The sequence below is a fragment of the Otolemur garnettii genome, unplaced genomic scaffold, assembly GCF_000181295.1.
Source record: "Otolemur garnettii isolate 467f Iridium unplaced genomic scaffold, OtoGar3 scaffold00083, whole genome shotgun sequence".
Classification (NCBI taxonomy): Eukaryota; Metazoa; Chordata; class Mammalia; order Primates; family Galagidae; genus Otolemur; species Otolemur garnettii.
The window spans coordinates 5,030,805-5,041,142 of record NW_003852478.1 but is presented as its reverse complement, the minus strand read 5'-3'; the positions used below and the strand labels follow the sequence as shown (position 1 = coordinate 5,041,142).

The following is a 10,338-nucleotide window of genomic DNA, read 5'->3' as shown; positions in this document are numbered from 1 at the left end:
GCCCAGGCTGGATTCAAACCCGCCACCTTAGGTGTACGTGGCTGGCACCTTAGCCACTTGAGCCACAGGCACCAAGCCAGTGTATTGGATATTTTTTAATAAAGATTTACCACTGGCCACCTTAGCGTAACATTAACGCCCTTAAGTTGTCTTCCCTAATTATGGTATGTTTTTTCCCCTGTTTTTCTTTTATTAAACTATTTTTTTAATTTCGGGTTAGTATGCAGTTAGGTTACGTGATTTGTGTTTGTAAGGCAAATGCAACGTCTCGGTGGTAGTTGTGCCCTTCACCCAGCGAGTGTGCCTGGTAGGTGGGGACTTGCTGGGCCTAATTATGGCATTGAGAATTATAACCCTCCCTTCCCCCAGCATTCTCTGTCTCCCTCTCTGCTCTTATTTCTCTTCATCAGACTTAGCACCACATGCGTCGTATGGTGTATAATAGAGAAAAATGGCTATTAGCTAAAATGCCAGACAGTGAAATCAAAATAATCTCATGGGAAATAAGGTAATTTATACAGAGAGATGGACAAATACATATGAAGTCTAAATAGTGGGTACAAAACAAAATAAATATTTTTTATAAATTAAAAACTTATATCCATTCTATTAACAGTGCATGTGTGTAAGTTGAAGATGTGTAGAATTTACAGAGCTTATTTGGTGTGGGAGTAAAGGTGATTTTCCTTTTCATTTATTTTCTTTTATGTTGAGCCTGTATAATAAGCAATGTGGCCCAATAAAATATTGACTTGTGTCACAGGAATAACAGATCATGTGAAAATGATCCTGTAACGTTTCCGTTTTCATGGTAACACTTTTTTCATCTCTATCATTCCAAAAAAGACTTCCCTAGCAATAAAAGCTTTGTGCCAACCGTCTCCCCTAAACTGATAAAAATTCAGCACTAGTTAAAAATAAACTTTTAAAAACCTATTTCTCTTTCTTTTTGTTTTTAGTAGCCCCATCAATGCTAAGAAGGTCAATACCACCACGAGCAGCGACTCGTACGTCGGGCTCTGGAGAAACTACCTGATCCTTTGCTGCAGCGCAGCGACCTCAGCGCCATCGTCCACGTCGGCAGGTTCCATGCGGTGTTCTCCTCCCGAGACGCTGGCGTCTACCCCTGACAGCGGCTATAGCATTGATTCTAAAGTAAGCTGCTCCCATCTACCATCGAATCGGATTGGGCCCATAAGTCATATTTTAAAATTTCTTTTCATGGCCAATAAAGTGATTTGGTTGAGAAGTACACTGCTTACTCACACGGAAAATGAAGGCCCTTCGAGGAATCCCATCACTCTATTTATGGATTCCTAGTTGGAATCACTGATACATATTATATATAGTCTTTTCATTAAAAAGGAAACCCTATTCTTATTAAATTCATCATAATGAGTATTTTTAAAGAAGTTATCTTACCTTTTTTTGATTATTCCGGTCCATATACCCTAAAGAAATCATTTAATTAATTAAATGCCTCTCTAGAATTTCCTTAAATCATATAGTGATACAAAGGCTACTTGATAAGCTATGTAGTTTTTATGATACGACACAAAATATTACAGAGTAGTTCAAGGAAACTTAAGAATCTAAGGCCATTGTCTGGCTTTAACACTGAAGGCCATTTTTGAAGTAATTTTGTTTTACTCTTATATTCATGGGTCAAAGACATGGAATATCTGATGGAGGAGTTGGCCCATTATATGATTGAGAGGCCTCTGGCTTGGCGCCCGTAGCACAGTGGTTGCAGCACCTGCCACATACACCGAGGCTGGCAGGTTTGAACCCAGCCCTGGCCAACTAAACAACAATGACAAATGCAACACAAAAACAGCCGGGCATTGTGGCGAGTACCTGTGGTCCCAGCTACTTGGGAGGCTAAAGCAAGAGAATTGCTTAAGCCCAAGAGTTTGAGGTTGCTGAGAGCTGGGACGCCATGGCACTCTACTGAGGGCAACATAGTGAGACTCTTTCTCAAAAAAAAAAAAAAAAAAAAAAGAACTGAGAGACCTCAAGATCTGCTAATGAACTTTCATTAATCTGTTAGACAAATCATTTGACCTTTTTAGGTCGTGTATCCCTTGGATGAATTCCAAGTCACAGAAATGTCATCTGTCCCATTTATCACTGTCCAAAGACTATGGAAATCTGAAATTATTTGATTGGACATAATATCATTAGTGGCGGCTATAAATGTGATTTTTTTTTTCCAGATTATTGGAATCCCATCCCCTTCATCCTTGTTTAAGCACATCGTCCCAATGATGCGCTCTGAGAGCATGGAAATCACTGAGTCCCTTGTTCTAGGTCTTGGCCGGACCAACCCAGGAGCTTTTAGGTAATTGTTTACATACTGAATTAATAAGTGTGCTACGTAGGAAGATGCTGTAGTCGGGCCAAGCAGAGCATTTATTAGGGTAGCTGCATTCCAGTCCTGACTTGACCAGTTAAATAGTCATGTAACATTGAAAAGTCATTTATTTGAGCCTTTGTTTTCTCATTTTGATTAAGATTGACTCTATTTACAGGTTTACTACGAAAAATCAAATATATCTATGTATAAATATATTGTAAAAATGATAAAATGCCATATAAATTTGTAATGTTTTCCTAACCAGTTGATTTACCTTAGTGATACTATCAATGTGTAATCTCGGTCTTGTGCTTAAAACTCCAGTTTTCTTCTTATGCAAAAGAATCAAAATCTTTCAAAGAAGTGTTTATAGACATGTTTTATATCTTATTTTGATATTGGATGATTTTTATATTAATGAAGCAAATTATTCATTTTTGCCCAAGGCTCTGCTTGGTTGCCTGCTGGGCCCTGCTCTATCTCTTTCGATAACTTTCTCAGCTGACATGAGGATACTTGTCTCCAAGAAAACATGTGCAGCAAAAGAGTGTGTTAATAAACTGTGACATACCTCTAGGTGTGGGATGTCACTCATAATTTTTAGAAGACTTTTTTTTTTTTTTTTGAGACAGTCTCACCCTCTTGCCCAGTATAGAATGTTGTGGCATCAGCCTAGCTCACAACAACCTCAAACTCCTAGGTTTAAGCAATCCTCCTGTCTCAGTCTCCCAACTAGCAGGGACTACAGGTGCCTGCCATAGTGCCCAGATTATTTTTCTATTTTTAGTAGAGATGGAATCATACGCTTGCTTAGGCTGATCTTTTTTTTTTTGAGACAGAGTCTCACTGTGTCACCCTCAGTAGAGTGCCATAGCATCAAAGCTCACAGCAACCTCAGACTCTTGGGCTTAAGTGATTCTCTTGCCTCAGCCTCCCAAGTAGCTGGGACTACAGGTGCCTGCCACCATGCCCAGCTATTTTTTGTTGCAATTGTCTTTGTTGTTTAGCTGGCCCATGCTGGGTTCAAACCTGCCAGCCTTGGTATATGTGGCTGACACTGTAACCACTGTGCTATGGGTGCCAAGCCACTCAGGGTGGCCTTAAACTCCTGAGTACTAGCCATCCTCCCTCCTCAGCCTCCCACAGTGGTGAGATTACAGGTGTTAGCCACTGCACCCAGTATGGAATACTTTTTTATGACAGATTTTAAATATACTATTGTGGTAATTGAAAAAAATGAGATATAAAAGTGATCTCAACATCTTAAAAATCATCAAGGCAAATTTTTGAAATGTCAGTAATTTTCTATAAGTGACTGAATTGTGGATGGATTTTATTTTCTTCTTGTGCTTTTAAAAATTTTCCAGTCTTATAATGAGCACATTTTTGATTTAAAGTTAAAATATAAGCCTGTGGCTCAAAGGAGTAGGGCGCCAGCCCCATAGGCTGGAGGTGGCAGGTTCAAATCCAGCCCTGGCCAAAAACTGCAAAAAAAAAAAAAAAAAATACACACACACACACACACACACACACACACAAAGAGAAATTTATTATTTTCACAGTCTGTACCTTTGACCCATTAATTTAATCTGTAAAATTAATCCTAAGAAGATAATCAAAAAGGGAAATGATAAATGTAAAAAGTTATTTACAGAGGCAGTATTTATAGTAAATTAGATAAAATGTAACAATTCAGTAATAAATGGTTAGGGAGATTATGGTATCCCAGCCTGTGATAGACCGTTATGAATTGATTAGTGGTGGAGAGAAGTAATTGTGCTTAGTGTTAAACAAAAAGGCACTATTACATATGTAATAGGGTTTCAACTATGAAAATGTATGTGGGTTGTAAAAAATGCTGACAGTATAGGGCCACGTCTTTTAATTTGTAATAGTATTTTTCTAGTGTCCAAATGTTCTATAATGTGGTATTTTATGACCAAACAATAAAAAATTACATTTAAAACAGTAGGATTAGGGTTAATACTTGTCACTTTACATTGGTATCTTAATATTTACATATTTGCACTTATCAGGTTATCTATTGGTCTGTGTTAATTAAATCTGCTTGACCTGTATACTTTTTCTTCTAGGGAACTAATAGAGGAATTACATCCCATAATTAAAGAAGCCCTCGAAAGAAGGCCAGAGGTCAGTATGTGCTATAGTTTTATATTATTAAACTACCCTTTTTTTTTGAGATGGGGCCTCACTCTGGTGCCGGGACTAAAGTGCAGTGTCAGGATCAAGGCTTACTGCAACCTAACTCATAGGCTCAAGCAATCCTCCCTCCCATCCAGCCTCCCTAACTAGGACTACAGGCTTGTGCCACCACATCAGCTAATTTTTCTGTTTTTAGTAGAGACAGGATCTTGCTCAGCCTGGTCTTGAGTTCCTGGCTTCAAGTGGTCTTCCTGCCTCAGCCTCGCAGAGTGCTGGGATTATAGGTGTGAGCCACTGTGCATGGCCTATTAAACATTTATTTTTCTGCTAATTCTACACATACTACCAACACTTAGAAATTAGCTAAGAGATTGTCCAGTGCATTTCTTGGCTTTTGTTTTTCCAAAGATGACAGACTTCCCTTTCCCATCCAGGGGATCTCACCCAGAAGCCCATTCCATAAAACAGGTGGAAAACGGCCATAGCTAAGTGAGGGCAGGAAATAGTTGGGTCTAGACTGGAGTGGGCACCCCCTTTTCTGTAAGTGGTCAGATAGTAAATACGTCCGACTTTGCAGGCCTCCCTGTCTGTGTTTCAGCCGCTCTCCGCTGCCTTTGTAGCATGAACGCAGTCATAGACGACAGAAACAAGTGGGTGTGGCGTTTTCTAACCAAACTTTATAGAAACATGCAGCAGTGGGCCAGATTTGGCCGGTGGACACGGTGTGACAATCCTGAGTCTAGACTCCCAAATCTTCAGATCCATGTCAGATTATGAGCAGCTTTCAGAATCAATAGGTCTAGGGTGGCAGGTGATTATATTAATATAAACTATATTTATAACTTACTATACACACATGAGTCATAGATTAGGGGTTATTTGTAAGAGCTGCAGAGAAGGAAGCCTCGGACTCTGCCTGCATGCAAGTGAGGACATTACAGATGACTCGCGTGTGGAAGGCAGAAATGTGGGCCATAAACATAAAAGCGAAAGACTGAAGAAGGAGTTTCTAATTATTCTGTATTATGAAGTTATAGCATCAGTGAATCCTGAGCTATAGTGGAAAGTGACCTAGGTGATTGAAATGCTACAACTATTACTGGAGGCATAGTTATTTGGCCCTAGTAATACAGACATTTTTATTTATACCATAATGAAAAAAATAGTTTTGTTTTTTGCTTATTCTTTTGCACCAAAACTAACCATTAAGGGGAATCCTTGGCATCAGCAAAGTCTGGGGTTTCTAGAGTTTCCTTTAGGATTTGTCTCCCTGCCCTTCTGTCCTAGTTTGGGGGTATCTTAGTGATTCTTTATCATCTGATAACAGTAGGTTACCAGTTGTTTCAGTTGTAAAATTGTCAGATTGGCAAGTCACATAAAAGTTATGGTGGAATCCCCCCCACCCCCTCCCACATAAGAGACATCACCATGTCACACACACCGTGTGAAATGTCATAGGATTTTATTTGGCTTATTAATTTCAAATTATCTTCACATCTTTATTTTTTTGTTTTTTGAGAGACTTGATGTCACTCTGTTATCTAGGCTAGCAGGCATGGACATTATAGTTCCCTGCAAACGCAACCTTCAGGGCTCCAGTGATCCTGCTGCCTGGGCCTCCCAAATAACTGGGACTACAAGCATGTACCACCAAGGCTGGATAATTTTTTTTATATTCTGTAGAGATGGGGGTCTCGCTGTGTTGCCCAGGCTGGCCTCAAGCAGTCCTCCCGCTGCCTCCTCCTAACTTGCTAGGGTTGCAGGCACGAGCTGCTGCACCCGGCCCGCACGTGCGGTAACTGCCAGAGTCTTCCCCGCCTGTACCACAAAAGCAAGAAAATGTCAGTGAGCCCAGAACTCTCTCTGAGACAGTCACATTCTTCTTTCCAAACCACACCAGCAAGTTTCTATGAAGGTCCCTGAAGACTCACAAATCATATCTTTGTGTCTCTGAAACAGAACATGAAGCGACGCAGGCGTCGGGACGTTTTGCGAGTACAACTGGTGCGAATATTTGAACTGCTGGCAGATGCTGGTGTCATTAGTCACAGGTCGGTAACTGGATTCGGGTTTTTAAGACTCTGAATGATTAAGGAACGCAATCCCTTTTTCTCCCAGGAAACACATTTTAAAAGTGTTGAAGAGCACCTTTGCAACAAGAAGCTTGTGTGTATCACTGTAAAAATAATTTACCAAAACCAAAGATGCTTCCCTACGTTAACCAATGGCCAAGAATGTAGCGAGTGATCTACCACCAGGGCTGGACTGCTTCAGGCAAAAATTGATTTAATGTCCTTGCGATTTTGATATTTATTGGGAACTAGTCATCTAGGCAAGTAGATAAAAGTAGGCTTTTCTTGACAGATTTCCTGATTTCTTATCTCATTTTAAAGGTCTTTTGGGCTTGAAAAATGATATATCCAAAGGCCAGATATTAATTGTAAGCTTTGCAAGTTTACTCTGATGAACTATTATCTATCTTGCAGGAAAAAAACTACAGGGTTTGTAGATAAAATTCACAACGGTGGTTTTCACCAGTCACAGAACCCTAAAACTGGGGGTTATTGCTGGAGTAAAGACATCTTGATACCTCTAAGACCAGCCACTTGAGGAAAACTCCATCAGCTGTGTTGAGATATAACTTTCCTTAGGAGGATAATGGTGTTACCTGACTACTGAAGGCAAAAAATAGTAGATTTGACCATATCCATAAAGATTTCTGAAAAGAGATTTTAAGGGGGAAAAACCATTAATAACCAGCAGGCGCAGAAACTGCACCGACTGCACAGCGCTGTCACTTAGCTTTGTCCTGAGTTTTTCTTAGTGTACCTGATGCCTTTTTATTTAATGTTGAATGGTTTTGACAAGTACCTTCAAAATAGTGCTTTAATCAGAGAATTTAAAACACTGATTTTTCTTTCCTAGTAAGTGAAAAGCAAATGAAAAAGAAGAAAAAAAACACATCATTCTCTTTTCTGTCCTGCACAAAAATAAAACATTTAGAAGTTAAGAAAAGGCTCCATGCCTGTGGCTCAAGTGGCTAAGGCACCAGCCACATACACCTAAGGTGGCGGGTTCAAGTCCAGCCCGGGTCGCCAAACAATGATGGCTGCAGCCAAAAAAAAAAAAAAAATAGAAGTTAAGAAAAGTAAAATTGACACTTATGGTACATATCTGGTACATATTTTCTTTTTTGTTTGTTTTTAGTGTAATATTAGTGACGCATCTTGGGTATTATTTGGGGGGAATGCAAAATTTTTGTGTATTTAAAATTAACTGTGAAATCTGTATCCACTATTGAGTCGTATCGATGTGACACAGTTGTATAGTTTGTTTTAGGGTCTTTTTCTTTAAAGAGAAATTAATAGATGGTTACCACTAATACAGATATTTTTATTTCCCTGGTTAAGGAAAAAATGAATTCTGAACGGCAAGAAAGCAAGGATCTCTGTGTACCCAGTGGATCCCATGTTTCTTGTGTGTAGTAGATGGTCAGTGGATAAGTGGTTAAAAGAAAGAATGTTTTGTCCTGGTACAGGTTGCCGTCCACTAAATCAGTTTCCCATCTGCTATTATAGATCATGGTCCAGAGCTTAAAAAATACTTATTCAAGGAATAAAGGGAAAACTTTGGTCATAAATTCATTCATTCCATACCCATTAGTATGGACCGATTTTTTTTTTTTTTAAAGACTGATGTTTTTAGTATATGGTAGTTCCACTGCAACTTCTTACTCTTGATTTCACGGGCTTAGAATATTTATTAAAAAGCTACTCATAACTAGGAAAAAATTACTTTAAAAATAGTATGTATTAGAAGTACTCTTAAAATGTAATAAGGAAGCGCTGGCCTAAATAAATTTAAATGTAATTGCTGCTCATCTGTAGAGCACTTGTTGTTTATAGAGCCTCTTCCTATACAGTGACTTGTTTATATTCTGACCAAAACACTCACGTGCGTGGTGAAACAGGCAGGGATCCAAGACTCTGAGCAACAGTGTCCCCCTCTCAGCCACAGATCCTTTGCTTCAAGTAGAATCTCCAGGCAGAGATTCTCGCAGTAACTCCATTGGTCTAGAAAGATTTGAAACCCAGCACTCTGCGTTGTTCTTGCTAGAATTCTCTTCAATTTTCATATCCCTTGTGATACTGATCCCAGAATCTTGCTAAGAGTTAAGTACCTAATGGATATTTGATTATGCTGAAGGCCTAACAGGACTGGGCGTGGCTCCGGTGAGAATGAACAGAACTGGTCTCTCCTCTTTCTGCCTTTCCAAACTGATCCCCCCCACCCCACGTGCCTCCTTACTGAAAATGTGTGTATTTTGCTGGAGAGGGGCTAACATTTAGCATGCAGAATAGTTGATTAAAGTGAGATATGGAATTCAATAATAGAAATTGCATGAACAGTTCCTTGATGAAGAAGCAACATCTACTTTATATTTCAGTAAACCAAAATCATGTTCATTTCACCGTTGTGCGTTAAGCTGAGACTCCCATGACCATGCCAACCCTGATTTTGGTTAGTAGGAATATTTTTTATTTAAATTAAAGTTATATTTTCTTCAATATTTTCAGTGCAAGTGGTGGCCTTGATAATGAAACACATTTCCTCAACAACACTTTACTGGAGTATGTCGATTTGACTAGACAACTCCTGGAAGCAGAAAATGAAAAAGACTCCGACACACTGAAGGATATCCGATGCCATTTTAGTGCCTTAGTGGCGAATATCATTCAGAATGTTCCAGGTATTATTTTCTGTTTCTTGAAGCATTCCTGAGTATCTAAGGCAGTGGTTCTCAACCTGTGGGTCACGACCCCTTTTTAACAATGAAAATACACTGTGGCATTAGGAAGATTGAGAACCACTGACCTAAGGGATTGTCATATCTTTTTCTTCTCGTGAGGTTTTGTAATCTGAGATGATAAAGCAATTTGTGAACATGTAGGAGAATCTGTCAGCATGACCTGCATGGCTGGGGTTAGTTTACCTCTGCGTTGGTGTAAATGGCTAGAAATTAAGAAGCTCACCGGTGGCCGGGCGTGGTGGCTCGCGCCTGTAATCCCAGCACTCTGGGAGGCCGGGGTGGTGGACCACCTGAGCTCAGAAGTTCAAGACAGGCCTGAGCAAGAGGCTGGAAAAAAAAAAAATATCTGGGAGTTGTGGTGGGCGCCTGTAATCCCAGCTACTTGGGAGGCTGAGGCAAGAGAATCACTTGAGCCCAAGAGTTTAAGGTTGCTGTGAGCTGTGACACCACAGTACTTTACCAAGGTGCAGGAAAGTGAGACTCTGTCTCCAAAACAAAAAGCAAGCCAGCATAGATTTTCAGCAATAATCAAGACATGGGCACAAAAATCTGAGGAAATCAGTAGAATAAACCTTTTGGAGAAACTTGTCAGATGCAGTGAGTGGAGAATATAATACTCCAAATAACCAAGAATAAAATTAACAAAATACTTCTGAGTAATGGGGGAGCAGTGTTGGCCATCGATGTAAAGGGCAGTGAGGACACAGTACTGTGAGTTGGTTCACTTCATGTGTGATAATAACGTGTGTCTGTTACTGAGCGGGCACCAGTGTGGGCCTAGAAGATGATACACGCAGCTGCATTTTAAAAAGTTGTAAACTGCAAGTCTAAGACAAAAATAAGACTATGCCTTTGGAATACAGTGTAAATGCAAAGGTTTCTTTTTCTCTGCAAAAAATATAATAAAGTTATGTCGCTACTTTAAACAAGATATGCAAACTGTTGATGTTTAAAGAGCATGGCTGGTATTTTATAACAGAATAATTTGAGCACTTAGTTAGGTTCGTTA

General features: G+C 39.6%; 1 protein-coding gene across 9 annotated transcripts in view; it reads left to right on the top strand.

Annotated features, from left to right (window-relative positions):
- FRYL (FRY like transcription coactivator) overlaps window positions 1–10,338 on the top strand; it is a 260,014-nt gene that overhangs the window by 180,351 nt on the left and 69,325 nt on the right. For all 9 annotated transcript variants that reach the window (XR_002774533.1, XM_023515972.1, XM_023515970.1 and 6 more), the window contains 5 exons: window positions 960–1,155; window positions 2,217–2,341; window positions 4,450–4,507; window positions 6,479–6,570; window positions 9,097–9,269. Coding sequence is in view for 8 of the 9 variants with exons in the window: in XM_023515972.1 (XP_023371740.1) it covers window positions 960–1,155; window positions 2,217–2,341; window positions 4,450–4,507; window positions 6,479–6,570; window positions 9,097–9,269 (644 nt within the window). In the remaining variant the exon portion in view is untranslated. The remainder of the gene's footprint in view (window positions 1–959; window positions 1,156–2,216; window positions 2,342–4,449; window positions 4,508–6,478; window positions 6,571–9,096; window positions 9,270–10,338) is intronic.